The 15,498-nt window shown below is 38.4% G+C and overlaps 1 protein-coding gene across 9 annotated transcripts in view; it reads right to left on the bottom strand.

The window, feature by feature from the left end:
• KYAT3 (kynurenine aminotransferase 3) overlaps positions 1-15,498 on the bottom strand; it is a 35,158-nt gene that overhangs the window by 13,718 nt on the left and 5,942 nt on the right. Inside the window, exons 1-6 of one of the 9 annotated variants that reach the window (XM_027463028.3) lie at positions 8,146-8,298; positions 4,723-4,767; positions 3,801-3,901; positions 3,462-3,571; positions 1,741-1,827; positions 540-598 (exon numbers count right to left, since the gene is read on the bottom strand). In XM_027463028.3, the coding sequence (XP_027318829.1) occupies positions 540-598; positions 1,741-1,815 (134 nt within the window). In that variant the 5' untranslated portion in view covers positions 1,816-1,827; positions 3,462-3,571; positions 3,801-3,901; positions 4,723-4,767; positions 8,146-8,298. Of the gene's footprint in view, positions 1-539; positions 599-1,740; positions 1,828-3,461; positions 3,572-3,800; positions 3,922-4,722; positions 4,768-8,145; positions 8,299-15,498 lie in introns of those variants that run through there. The other 8 variants (XM_072042012.1, XM_027463030.3, XM_027463027.3 and 5 more) reach the window with 8 other exon arrangements.

The raw sequence follows: 15,498 nt of genomic DNA, 5'->3' as shown, positions 1-15,498 counted from the left end.
TAACATACGCACACATACATACACACTAATGTAAGCCCAAAACATCATTATCATCATCTAACAAAATCCCATCTTTACCAGTGATGGCAATAGTGCTTTGAGACCAATTTAATACCTACAAAAAAAAAAGCGTATTGAAATGAATGATTTAAATTATCAAGGCAATTATAATGGTTTAAAAATAAAATCAGATTAATTTGGGAAACAAAAAGCGAGTGTAAGTGAAATAATTACTCAACAATACTCGCATTTAAATTTGAAAGCCAGAAATACTACCACACCCAAGAGCCATCCTTCTCTCATATGGTTTACTAAATACACAGAATCCTAAGCCTAATGTTAAAAGGTAAATTAAATTATTATTTTTGAGCTTTAACAGAATTTAATTAATTGCTTCTGTCTTAAACAGATGCCAAATATATTTCAGCAGAGACAGCAAGTGCTATGCATGTTCTTATTAGTAGTAACTATGAATTTGGAAAGAAAATATATCCACCAAAGATATTTTCTGAATTTGCTGATATTTTCCTTTTACTTACCACACATTGCTGTCAAGGCCTTCAATTCGTCTTGTGTTTTTGTGTCTGAAGGCCATTGTCTGCAAGATCGAGATATACAGACATAAGGGTTTTGTTAAGAAAGACAAAATACTTTATTGTTGGATTATGCAGGACAAACCCTCTTTCATGCTTTCTCAAATACAGCATTGCCAGTTGCATTCAGTTGTTACACAGAATTATAGACATAGTCTTTCATTAAAGCTTCTATAATAGCTTGAATACGGACTAAGAAGAAAATACACAAAAATGTCCTAAATTCTCATTCATTATCATCTAAACCCACTGAACTTGCAGCAAGAATGGAGCAGAGGCATAATGTAGGTCAATAACTTGAGAAGATGACCTAAAAATAAAATAATTAAAAAAGGATACATTCGTTCTTCTTCTTTTGTATGATACACTAAGGATTTAAAGACTAATTTATTTCTAGCCCAATCCAGTTTGGGAAGTGTGTTTTCTATGCAATTTTATTTGTTAAATTGGTAGCTAACAAGAAAATAGGAGAGACATTTCATGTTTTCATTCAGACTTTCAACACTTTTAAGTATTTAATTACAACACAGCAAAATCACATTAGAGCATGTTTTTTTTGCTGTATATTCTGAACTTTAGCTAAGGCCTTAGAAAACATCATTAGAATAGCCTTTTACTGAGTCCTCCCTATAAAGGCAGAGCAAAACTTACTGACAGTTCAGGTATATTTAAGCTAAGAAAGAAAAAATGAATATAAAATCAACAGATTTATTTGTATGTACAAACAACAACAACAAAAAAGCAGTGCATGCCCGTTTCTATCTGTAAACCAGCTAGATACTGAGGAGAAAAAAAAAAAAAAAAATCACACAGAAAACAAGTCCCCCAAAACTCCAGAATACTGCTGTTTCTTTTAGTCAGACTACTCGTTTTAGTGGCTTTCATGTAAGACTGCTTGCTATTATGCTGTGAGAAATTTTAAAAAAGCATACTCCAGCTAGCACACTGTGAGATGTCTAAGTTGCCATTACACTCAAAGTTTCAACTTTGAATCGATGGAATTAACTCGTAGTTGAAGTATTACACAGGCACACATTTGTGCTCAACCTGTTTACAGTAAAAATAAAAATAAAAAAACTACCACATATGGAATGTTTTGAAAAACGGAAAATCATATTACTAAGCTAACAGATATTTCTCTACTTACTGTACGTCTTCTGTACAGATTTAATTCTGACCTCATCCGTAATACGTAAGTACCAGAGGAACCAAACAGTGACATCTTTCATTTATCCTCAGGAAGAAAAAATATATATTTGAAGTAACTAGACAGGTGAAGTTGTACTTCCTGATATGGAACATACAACACAGTTAAGAGAGAGTTCTGAGTAGGTGATCTGTACTGCATCTATTGAAAAACACATGGTTTAAAAGATGAATCCAATTTTCCAACGTTTGTCTTAGTAAATTAACCCCTGGCTGTATTATGTAAGTATCAGTAACACAAGTATTAGTCTGAGCCTCTCTAACGCACACTTTTTTTTTTTCCACATACCAGATCACTACTCACACTACAAGGAAAAGGAAATCTCACCTTGAATCTTCACAGTTAAAAAATGAGAATTCTGTATAGTACCATGGGAAATTTGTTCTGTTGACAAACTCTTCTTGAAATTGTTTCAATCTACTGAAAGCTAAAGACTTATCCACACTGTAGGATTTTATCCTTAAATGTAACAGAAATTTTAATTGCAGTAACTAACTTTCCCTTGCCAAAAAAGTAGTTAAGAAAAAAAGCCTTTGAGTGTTACAGCCCTCATACTATTTTAAGTTTAAATACTTAGTATTTTATGTCTTCCTATTTAGTTTTTCTTGTTCCTTGAAACTAGCTTTAAAATGGAATAGCTGGACCTGCATTAGTCATCAGGGGTTCAACATACAGCAGACTTCAGAGCCACCCATTACCTTGAGAAAGTAAGCAAAATACCTTGCATTTATAAATGATACCCTAAGAAGCATTCTTTCTCCCAGAAGAGATTCTCTCCTTAAGAATCTTTTTTGCTTTAACCTTGTTACATCATAGCTTGATCGTCTTCAAGCCATTTTTAGGCACAAGGATAGGATTTCCATGACTTTAAGATCAGCATTAAACAAGACAGGCATGTCCTCATCAAGTTCTAATTCTGACCTCCTGCTTTCCCTATCACTGATTGCTTTAGATGGAAAGTCAGATGCTACTTGTATTTATCTTTCCTCATAATACAAAGAAACTCATGATTAAATTGAATGGGAATATGTTTAATGACAAAAGTAAATACTTTTACATGGTATATAATTAAACTGTGAAATTCAATGTTGAAAACTACAGCTGAAGCCAAAATCTTAAGTAAATTCAAAAAGAAAAACAGGATTAGATTTCAGCATAGTCAGTAAGAATATCCAGGTACATTAAGTAGAATACAAATACTTACAGAAAACGAAAAACTGACTCAGGTAAAATCCAGCCCCCAAAGTGGCTTGTATGTTAAAAGAAGCCTCTCATATAAGCCAACTATTCTACGGTTGTCTGCATAATAGTTTCAACACCTGTTTTGGACAATCTCACATGTGCGTTGGTTGACCCAAGCTGCTGACTAGATGAACTCCTGTTCTGACCTCAGAGGACAATTTACAATCCAGTCTTCTACATGCAATGCAGAGCATGACCTGCAGCCACCCATCGTGTTGCAATGCTTTTTTCTCTCAACAAAACTGAAAGACTTAAACTGGAGTTACACAACCTCATAAGCAGTTAAGCTGGGAAATGAAGAAGATTCTGTATAAAATTAAGTTTGAGGTACTTATACATCCCTTGTTATTGCAGCATCAAGAAGCAATACTACTTGCGTTTCATTAGCAGAAAACTGACAAAAGAATTAACTGACTTACCAAGAGTCTGTGATAAAGGTGGGATCGAATCAGTCTCCTATATTTCAGGCTAGTGCCCTAACAACTAGGCGATCCTCCTGGCCTGGTACCTGCAGCTCTGACTTTAAAGACTGAAAAGGATACACAAAGCCATGATTGCCGAACTGTTGTGCTAGTGTGGCTAAATATTTCACTGGTAGGAATAACTTACTGTAGTCTTAATGTTAAAAGTTTGAGTCAATGTAACAAGAAGTAAAGAAAGTACAGCTAATATATGTTTATTGGCAACATTACAAAATCAGTGCATCTCTAAAATATTGCGTTAAATAGTTTTATCTATGAAGTTGATGGAATACTTACATCAGAGGCTGAAAGCTTGATAGATCTAGAAAGCAAATCTGCTCGTAGCTGGTATGTTCTAATGCCAAGGTAACTGAAGCTTCGTGAAGCACATAGCATGCCTGTATAATAAGTATATAACCTGAAAAAAACTTACAGATTCCAGGAACAAGTTTCCTAAACTAAGGAAACCTAAGTAAACTAAAGAATCACTAAGTAATTTTAAAAGATAAGACCTTCTTTTCCTCCTTTCAGAAATTTTCTTTCATTGAAATCAGTTCTAGTAAATTATTACCAGGGCTTAAAAATGTTTCTGAATGTCATACAAAGGAAAAGTTTCCTCTATCTGAAAATGCTGTTTTGTTGTTGTCATTGTTTTCCTTTGGATGAAAATTAAGACTAAATGCATTTCAAAGTCTCTGTTAGAATTGTGAAAATATGTTTGTGTAATAAAATTTGTTATCCGAGTTGCCAGTTAAGACGCGAAATAAAAAGAATCTTTTTTTTTTTTTTTAAGTCACACCCCATTAAAACTGGTCTCAATTTTCAAGTGTTTAAAATCATGCACTTTGCAACTGAGATACTCAAGATCACACTGCAGATGCAGGCCTACACAATTTATGTAACTATTCTAAGTTTTGCCTCAATGACTGGGCAAACATCAAAAGGGAGAAAACAGAGAGCTACGAAAGATGTTCCATGTGGTGTAATGGGTCATTCACGGACTACAGAAAACGAACCCTGTTAATCAATAACCATAAAAAAGAAGTAAGAGCTAGGACTTAAGTTAACTGCTTTCAGGATGTATGTTTAAACATGTGCATTGGATGATGTTGTCAAAATGACTGGAATTTGTAAGAGAAAAATATATAACCCATACACCTAAATTAGAAATACAGTAGGCACAGATATACGATTATTAAATTTGTTTTCCAAAGCTTACTTATTTAGGAATAGGCAGCCCCCACTTCCCTCCAGACTTTGCTACCTGAAAACAGAAAGAAAATTAAAAAAGAAAAAATAATACACTACTTTTATTAGAAAATATTAACATTGTCACCTGTAAAACAATACCATGCAAGCTTTGCAGAGAGAAGCTGAGAGGGTAATTAAATATAATAGTACAGCATTACTTTTTCATGAAGAATTGATTTATTACAACAAGAAAGTGTTCCTTCTATTTTAAATGTAAGCTAACATAAAAGGTCCACAAATATTCCTTTTAAAGGTGCCTCATTGAATGAGTTAAGTTGTAAAAGTATGTTCATTTTGCCTCTTTTACACCAGTGCTACAAACTCAGCCTCAGCTCTGAAAATACAGGCTTTCCCACACACTACTGAGTTGTAGCTAACTCAATTAGATCCTCAGTAATATCAGTGTATGCCCACTTAGTGACCTGCAAGTATGCAATTCACTGACATTTCCTTCAAAAGGAGAAACACTATTATTTTCCTCAACTCTGCTGGCCTAACGAGTAGCAAAAATAAACAAGAATTGAATATTTTACACTAGTCAGCAGATACTCTGAAAGAAACAAAATAAATATATGTTTTATAAGACCTGCAAATACATTTTAGGTCACTTTTAATAATACAGTTTTAATAATACACCAATATGCACTTGGTATATTTGACATAATCTCTCACAAGTACAGAGTGAAGCCTTTCTCACTGCATATTTTGACAAAAACTACTTGCATAATGTATGGATATTATCTTATCTTATAATGTAACTGCAACAGTGCTGTTCTTCCAAGAGTCAGCCTTACTTGTACTGCAAATAACTGCAGTAGTTACTGCAGTGTGACAAACATGCGTATCTTTACCTCTTTCATTTTGTACTGAGGAGTAGCAAAATGAAATCAGAATTTTCCAAACAAAACTAACTTGCAACCTTAATTAAAAAATAAAAATAAAAATCTGTAAATATTTCTCACATTATTGCTGCATGAAAATATGGTATGTGACAGGTCATTGTTTCATGTGAGGCAATCACACAAAACCACATTGCATGAGGGGCACCAGATCCGTATCACGCCAATCTCTGAAGGTACCTGGAACACCTGAGCTAAAAACTGATATCCACGTTTAACTCCACAGAACTGTAGAAATTGTCAAAACTTTATAAGGAACATAATGGAAAAAATATTTTGTAGAACAACCTCAAAAAGCCAAGTCCAGGCCCCAGTATGGAAAATTTGTCCTGCTGCATTTAAATCTTTATGATGCTTTTCCAGGAAATACTCTTCTCTCTGCAGTTCTGCAACACTGAATGCTTCCATTTAAGCTACTCAAGGAAGTAAAGGCAAAGGCCTCCTTAATATACCCAGACAATTACCCACACTGATGTCAAAAAGCAAGCACGACCCGCTCTTTTTTTCCACGCACACACATTCACACTATTATTTTATATGACATATTAACACATACTACAGGGTCAAGAGAATTATTGTTACTTTTAGGATGATTGCATGCTTAATTATTACCTCGACGCGTTTTGTCAATGGGATGTTTTATAATGTCCTATGGTAAGTTTTTCTCATCCAAACAGAAAGTTTCTTCCACTTCAGGAAAGTTACACAGTGCGTGACTGCTACAAGGGTGTTGCAAATCCTATTCAACTCTTCTAAAAATTTGTAAGGTTCTTCAAACACAGACAACACACTGGTCTTTGTGGGGAAAGGTATTAATTTTTTCTTTCTGAATGTTTCCTTTTTCAATCTTGGAACCAGACACAAACTTTTTGACCAAGAGTCATGTCTGAAATTCAGAAATTAACGTTTAGGAATACTTTTCATCCCATTCTAATTTTCAGTGCTCTAAAGCCTTCATGCTTTTAGTCATAGTCAGTCCTTCTGGAATTTAGGCTTGCATAGTCGTACAGAAAACAGGAAAGTCAACATACTAGGGAAAGAAGGATAAAAAATGACTATTCCTGCAGCTTCCTTTATTTTTATTTATTTATTTATTCAGGGTTGAGAAGCTAAGAAGGCTATTAGAAAGACCAACATGATGTTTTTAGTGGGGCTGGGAGGAAGATACATGTGGTTTTGATTCTGGTTGTCAATCTGGTTTAAACTCAGGAGATTTGGTGATTTCAACCAACCTAGAATATGCAAGAAGACTTTGTCATGTGAACTCTGAGAATATATCTGTGCATTAACAACCATTTAGCTCATGCTGCGCTTTATAAGCACTCAAATAGAGACAGCCTCAGAGTTGTAGGGTCTCTAACTCACTTTACAGCAGCTGCACAGGTTCCTGGCCATACAGTGCCCTAACCTGTGATGCTGCTGTAGCACTGGAAAATCTTTTGTGAAGTTACATGTTTCTGATTAAGTCATTTTTTTCCCTGTTGAAACTGTACCAAATGCCACTGTCCCTTAATTTTTGAACTTCAGTTATACCATCTCTATAATAATGCCTTTGAGTTTGAAAAACTTGTCAGCTCTCTTCAGCTGGTGCATTTTCTCCATGCAGAACGTAGTCTCATTTACTCTGCACTCTCAGTAACAATCAAGGTATTAAAACCAGCACCAGTCCTTCAGCCACCACAGTAATCTAAATGCAATCACTATTATGCTTGTGTTGGATTTAATACCCATTGGATATGCAAACGTAGAAGTTTCTCAGCCAAACTTTGTGAAGTCTTTGAAGGACTGCATCTTCATACGTGCCCAGAGTGCAAAAGCTTCAGAGAAGGAAATGGTGCCATCTCACCGGCCCTTCTCCACAGCTTTTTGTGCCACATAAAACTAATTCCTGACAGGACAAGCCAACAGAACTTGTTAATCACGCTGGCCTGAGGGAAGCTGCTTATTCTTACTAAGGACACTGAACTTAAAAAGTGCCGTATGCGGAGATTTGCCACACTACGGTATTTCGTCACTTCACCTTCTGTAGCCTCCACGAAATAGAGACAACCAAGCATGGAAAAACAAACTTTACAATGTAAAGGGAGGAAATGGATCAGGTTTTGTTTTACTCTTCTCCCTCATGCTGCAGCTGTGGCACTCGGACATTTTACACGGCACTTGGCATGCTTTCACTGGCAGCTCGGAGCACTCCGCGTTCACAGTACGAAGTCTGAAAGGCCACAAAGCGCCAGCCACTAGCGGACCTCCCTCCCTCCCTGACGGGCCCTGCTCCATCGGCTCCGGCTGGGCTTTGGGGAAAAGGCACGCGCCCGGCGCAGCGACACGACTCAGGACGGACCGAAGCCGCCCCGAGGGCTCCAAGCCCCGCTCCCTGCACGGGGCAGCAGCCGGCCGCCACCCCACCCGGCCGGGAGCGGACTACGAGGCCCAGCTCGCTCCGGGGCCCCTTCCCCCGCCGGGCCGGGCCGCAGCCCGCCGCCACAACTCACCGCCCGTAGCCGCCGCGCTCCCGCCCGCTAGGGGAGGGCGCGGAGCCGCCAGGGCGGAGCCGGTCACCGGCACGGCCCTGAGGAGCCGGGGAAGCGGGGGCTGTGGGGCCGGAGGTTTCCCTCCCGAGGAGAAGGTGGGCGGGGAGCGCGCAATGGCTCGGGACGTGGCGACAGGCAACTGAGTGGGACTGCACACGGGGCTCAGCGGTGTGTGGTGAAATAGCGGGTGAAAGGCTGGGGAAAGGCTCGCAAAGACGCAATCAGCTTGGCTGAACCTTTTAGAAAAGGATCTGAATTTTCAAGTTCTGGTTGTTGTAAATGAAGTCTCAACTCAGTCTGAATTTAGGAATATTTATAAAAGAATATTTATAAAAGGTATAAAAGGCAACTAAACAGCGCTGGGTGTGCGGGGAGTCTACGCTCCACCAACACACACACACGAACATCAAACATTCTAAATATACAGAACATTGCTTTACATACTAAAACCGAGTATGCCTATACATACATACAAATCAGGAGTGCTATATAGGGAGTATACTCCATATATAACAATCCCTCTTCTTTTGAATATCATTAATTCGTGTCTTGGCTTCAAATTTGGCCAAGTCCAATTGAACCATAAAAGAATGCTTTCACAATATTCTCAGCAAGATTTAGAAACAAGTTTTTAGCAATGGTTGGAATAATATTTCACCCAACTCATTCCATGGAGTGTATAATAATCATCACTAGCAGCACCATACACATCAAATTCGATTGATCAAAATAAATAACCAATCCTCTAGGTATACTTCCCACCTATTACTTCGATCACTACAATTAGCATCCAACGGGGGGAGCTATGCCCCGATATACTTCAAGTTCTTTTAAGCCTAACTTTCAAATCTCCAGGAGTAGACTCAATCTTCCAAGTTCCTGTTATGGGTCCCTTTTCACCTGACCCATCCTGGAACTTTCAAATAAGTTCCGAGTCCCTGGAACCCTCAAAGAGGTTTCGAATCCCTGGCTGTGCCTGTGTCTAGAGGTGCCTTGCAAGTGGTTAGCCCACCCACGAATTCCTAGAGCAATCGCTTAGGTCCTTCACTGACTGAGGCCCTCACAGGAGATCAGAACCGCGGTTAGAAGACCTCCGCGCTCGATTGGAACTAAGTACTGTCTCAGTCACACCCTTACACACAGTCACACAACCAAATCCCACCCAACTGAACAGCATCTTTGTTCGGGTCTTCGCACGCAGAATTATGGGTCACAAAGGGAGAGCTCTTGGTTCTTTGCTTGCCTCTTATGTTCGAAATCTTGTTGGACTGTAGCACCACTATCGGCAAGGGCCGCTATGTGGGGCGCCTCTCTTTACCGGTCGCAGATCCAAAGTCCAAGAAGATCACGTCGGGGTCACAAATTTGTTATAAATGAAGTCTCAACTCAGTCTGAATTTAGGAATATTTATAAAAGAATATTTATAAAAGGTATAAAAGGCAACTAAACAGCGCTGGGTGCGCGGGGAGTCTACACTCCACCAACACGCACACATGAACATCAAACATTCTAAATGTACAGAACATTGCTTTTACATACTAAACCCGAGTATGCCTACACATACGTAAAATCAGGAAAGGTAACAAACAATCCTTTAAGTTCCATGACTTAACAGTCTCCATTTTCCATTCCTTTTGAACAGTATGTCTTGCTTTAAGTTGTCAAGCAACTCGGTCTTCAGGCCTTATGTATCCCGTTCTTCATAGATCGAAGAAAAGCATATCCATCTCCTTTTCAAGGCCAATAGGGCCTGGGTCAAAAGGCACGTCCAGGTCACCAGGGGGCGTAACAGCAAAAGCCTTCGGTGGCTGTAGCGGCAGAGGGCCCCATGGCGTAGCAGAAGGATCAGTAAAGGAGCCCGCAGCTCCCTCACTGTCTGGCAAACCACACGTTTGTGACTGCGGTCCCACAGGGCTCTTTTAAGGCCTCAGGGACTGCTCGCCAGGTGCCAAGAAATCCCACTGCAACCTTGTCGTTTTCAGTTGCGGAGTCGCACACCTTGACCTCAATTTGGTCCCATATTTCAGGATCATTAACTGTCCGATTGTTAATAAAGAGAATAAGCTGTGAGGCTACCAGGACAGTCTTTGTTCCTAAGGACGTATGATTCCCCATAATGCCCGGCTGCTTACCAGCGAGGGGCAGTTGTGTGCGCGGCTCCGCTTCTCTCAGCTTGAGCTTCTTCCCAGCTCCGGTGCGCCTGTTTCCAGCAACTTTCAGTACGAGCTTCTCTGAGCGGTTTGCTGAGTGTGGCCAAACCCATCTTCATGAGGCGATCAATGTGTCTGTTCCCGTCCTGGTCTCCGTTCCGTTCTGCCAGCCTGTTCCTTTTCATTCCTTCTTTCTACTTCTTTACTGATGACGCAACTTCATCGTGTTTCCCTTTTTTTTTTTTTTTTTTTATCTCGAGGACAGGCTCCCCTCTTATACCCTTCTCCCCACAGCAATGCTTTTCAAAAACAACTTCTCATTGGTCAAACAACTTTGCATACAACAACAACAGCAAACACCCAGAAACTTCCACGCCTCAACGGCCGGAGAACAGAGAACAAGCAACCCGAGACTGCATGGAGTCTCCTGAATCACCCTTCTTTGTTCCCTCTAAACTCTTTTACATTCCTGATGGCCTCATCGTTAAGAGTCTGATGTTACCATCAACCACGGGGCTTTCCGACTCCCATGGCCACACTCCCACATCTCCCCCTTCTTTATTAATATCAATCATCTTATCGACACGAATTACCACTCCATATATAACATGGTGGATTTTTTTATTTATTTTTTTGGCCAAAGCTTGATTTATAATTTTCCCAATCAACTTGTGCACAATACTTCTTGATGTGAACCCACACGCATGCAGTGTCCCGAAAAATGTAAGAATTGGTGCTAGGCTGGTGTAAACTGGGCCGGGTTACCCAACTCGGTACCTTCTTGGGACATTCTGTCAGGAAGGAATGAAACGTCTAACTCGTTAACAACGGTATCATATGAGAGTTCACCCCTTACTGAGAAAACAAGGGGTTTGCGGGATTCTCAAGGTATTCCACGAATTCACAGGATTTACATTTTTAAGATTATTTTCACATCCACATAGGGCAAATAGAAACTTACTTCATTTTTAACTGAAGGCTGAGGTCAGAGGAGAAAAAGAGCTGTTGGTACCCGTGTTGGGGCACACCCAGATTGTTCCTGAATCTTGCTCCAAATAGGTGTATGTGGTTCCCTTTAATCAGCACCTCATCATCGCTAAATTAGTGAGGGAAAATGTGTTTCAAATGTCTCTTTGCAACCTTTTTACGCTTTTATAACCCTCACAAAACCATTTTGCCTTAATACCAGCATCACCATAGAGAGTTTTAAGAAAGGACATATGCATTCTTTAACGTGGTGATCTTAACATCCAGTGTCTTAGATCACTGCAGAGCTGAGGGAGCCTCACACACCGGATTTCTGTGGGGCCCTGTGGAAGTGGCAAGACATTACATGTCAAATTCATCTCTTGTTCTAAAATATCCGGTAATACAGATAAATATTTTTAGAGGAATTGTGCATGACAGAAAGAAAACGCTTAACCTAGCAAGTCTTCATGGTTTTATTTTTAAACATTAATGCTAAACTGAGGTCTAGGATATCAATAATAATCATGAAGAGATGATTAGCAGGCAGATTAATTGCATTATCAGATGCAATACTGGGATATCATTACTGAATGTGTTATGTTACATATGTAATCATGAAAGAGTGAGAGCTGATTGAAAAGGGTCGATGTGTCATAGAATGAACTAGAAAATGTCTACTTGGATGTAAAAGTACCCTGACAAAATAAATAAATAAATAAATAGCAATATTAAGAAATGAGACCCAGATATGATTTTTGATGCTAAATGTGGTACACAATATGTACCACATATAATATGTACCAATATATAATATATATAATATGTACCAATATAATATAATTAGCACTTTATTACTTTTTTTTTTTTCTTTTTTTTTTTCCTGTAGTGCTTTTTAAAGAAGTTTAATGGTCTCAAGCATGGTGCTCCTGCCGTGCCTGCACAGTCCTGCTCTTCTAGACGTAACCTCTGTAAGTATCCATCGGAGGGCAGCAGATCACAAACCTTGTCGCACCACAAGGAGGTTCCAAAAAAAATGAAGCAAGAAAAATTCAGCCTTCCATTGGCCATTCATGACATTAATGCCCAGATTTTTCACTTAATTTGTTGTACAAAGCAGACATAATTGGGAAATCCGTACAATGACATATTCTCTGGGGTAACCTCTGCACAACAGCACTACTCTAGGTCCGTGATGCAGATAGTTGAAGAGATGTTATTAAGATACTGCTGATTCATCCTCAGCTGATGAAACAAGCACTACTTTATTCTTTCTCCCTTTAAGTGATGATTAGTGTCTACCAGATCAGCTGATATAGTGAAGAATAAAGGGGGTTTTAAAGGCTCGTCTGCCCCATCTCCTCTCTGATTCTGACATTTAATCTCTTGCAAGACATCTGATTATTTGACTTTAACAAACAACACATCTATTAAATGGAATCTTAAGAGAACATGAGTTAATAGAACTCACCGTAGTTAATTAATGTGGCAAAGGCAATATTGTCTGCTTTTTTAGTTTTAATTTTGTAGTATCTGGTGCAACAGTTTTGGTTTAAATTTCAGTTGAAATAATAAGAAAAAATCATAGCAGTTCTGACTTAAGCAACAAACAAAGCCTGCTGTAATGATAGACAACTATGAAAATCTTAGTTGCTTCTATACTGAGTAGTGTTTTTTCAAGTTATCACCCAAAATTTACAATTTAATTTAACTTAATGGAACTTTGTGCTTTAAGTGGGAAAGTCTCACTTCATATCTCAATCAGGTCTTGAAGGGGCCTGTTTCCTGGTGTTAAAGAAATGCATTGAATAGTTCAGTCTTGACAGCGTCATCAGTGTGAGGGCCTAAAGCTTCTGTTTCAAAGACTGCTAACTCTAAAGGCTCTTCCAAGTTCTGTCATGGCAGGGAAAATGGGGACACTGAGTGAGCCTAATGATTAAATACATTAAATCTTTTAAATTCAGCGTTCAATAGTGTTCATAAAATGAAAATTGTCCAGCATCACAAGACTCAGCTGAAGTAATAAATTTAGGCATAGTGAGGTATTTGCATTTTCAAATTCACCTAAGTGAATTTGAAGTAATATTTATCATCATATTTAAAATAATAATTATTTTTCCCAGCACCCTCATTAAATTGTTCTGGCTTTATTTAAGCATCCCAACTACCTCATACTGACTTTCAATTTAGAGTCATCTCATTCATTTTGTCACTGCATTGTATGACCTATTCTTTATATATATATATATATATATATATATATATATATAAAAGTCTTGCATGGATGGTCTAGCTGTTTAACACATTCTCATTCTTTGAAAGTGAGAATTTGTGCATTTTTAGATTAATTTGTTTTAATATAACTCAAGTAAGTCTTATTTATAAAGGAGGAACAGTGGCCAGGAATCTCTACACTTCAAAAAAGATTAGTGAGAGGCATCCCAGTTGAAAAGGAAAAAATTCCTTGGCAGGACTTGGATGCACAAATGCTACTGAGAGTCCATAGAAAATCATCTGATTTCAGCTAAGTTTTGTCTGTTAGAGTTTTCTAGCCTAGCTGCAGTACGTAAGTTTTTAATGAACCTGGATATTGGTCAAATCAAGGTAGAGATGAAAAAAAAAAAAGTAGATCAGCTTTCCCTTGGGATATTGCCAGTGCTTTCCAAGGTGGTGTTATGCAAATCATAAAAATAAAACTTTTCATTTCATGGTTCAAAAAGGCACATATGTGTTGTAATTTCCTTTTTATGTGAATTTGGGACCCCAAGGTTGTGAGTTTGTGGTTTTGTTTTGTTTTTTGACAAAAGGAAAAAGTATTAAATTACCAATGGGGCATTGAGGTCTTTGACGTTTTTTTTTTTTTGCTAACAAGAAATGATAACAAGAATGCTAACAAGATAATCCTGTTTTTCTGTTCCTAAAAGCAGCTGGACAGCAGATGAGAGACTTTCTTTGCTCATCATTTCTGTTCTTAGTGTTTTCTTCTATTCCTCTTCTTCCTCAGGACTGCACAACTATGTTGTACTACCAGTCCTGCTTTTCAAGCAAAAGCACAGGAAGACATGCTGATGTCTGCAGAAGTTTATTGCCCAGTCCTATACCCATGCTTCTGCAGTAGGTTAGGCAGGACATCCCCATGCCTTTTAACCACAAATAACTTGGAGTCTCTCAGCTGGGAGGTACCTTCCTTATTCCCAGCCCATTGCTAAGCTGATACTTTACAGTTTGCCTTGTGGTTGTAAGCCCTGTTCAAGAAAAATAGTATGAATCTTTTCTTCAGGAACTGTTTATTAAAGAGATGTTCTGAGAAATCAGTGAGCTATTTTAAATAAAATGTATGATAAGGCAGATGAAGGAATACAGCCCAAATATCTCACAGCTTTATTGCTAAAGGCTGAATCCAGCCAGCATCTGAATCAGGGAAGAGGATGTGGCTATCTGAGTGCTCCCACACGGTGTGACTAACACTGGATTGCATCAGGGGACTCTACTAAGCTGGAAATACTTCAGGGAGAATTTCCTGTATTACTCACAGTACGCAGTATTAAATGCATAAGACTTTTCAGTCATTTGGGGTGAGCTGTATGACTCGTGTCTAACTACATTTTTTTACGATTAAACATTCCAATTATGTGCCAAGGAACTCCTCATATCACACTGTGCTTTATGCATTTATTATTTACTTTGATTCTCATTCAAAAATAATATTTGGGATTTGTGTGTGCTTTTATTTATTTATTTATTTTGTCTGGTAGGCTGCACTGGAACAATTTACTTATCAGATAGTGGCTACAGTATATGCTTGGCACTGTTTTAAAAAAGGCATCATAGCCAATTAGCTTGATCCTGGAGTTCAGATTATGCTGGCTTTATTGCCTCTAAAGATCTAATCTTAGCAGGTGCTGAGAATGCTTCAATTCTAAATGACCTCATACATTTTGTATATCTCAGAGAAAATTGAATACAATTGCAGAGTGAAGCAGGTGGTGGGTAATTCTGGCATTTCTTATCATTATCTATATCCAAATTAATATTCATTTATTTGTATATTGTTCACACTGCCAAGGCTGATTATGTGCTGACAAATTCCACAGGTGCCTTCTCTGCTTATAAATTTGGAAAGAGATGCTTAAGTCAACCTTTTCATGTTTTCCTTTTCATATTCTCCAGAAAGAAAAAGGGGAGTTTCTGCTGGAGA

The sequence above is a fragment of the Anas platyrhynchos genome, chromosome 8 (genome assembly GCF_047663525.1).
Source record: "Anas platyrhynchos isolate ZD024472 breed Pekin duck chromosome 8, IASCAAS_PekinDuck_T2T, whole genome shotgun sequence".
NCBI classification, from domain to species: domain Eukaryota; kingdom Metazoa; phylum Chordata; class Aves; order Anseriformes; family Anatidae; genus Anas; species Anas platyrhynchos.
The sequence above is the reverse complement of the archived record's forward strand: the minus strand, read 5'-3'. Positions and strand labels throughout refer to the sequence as shown.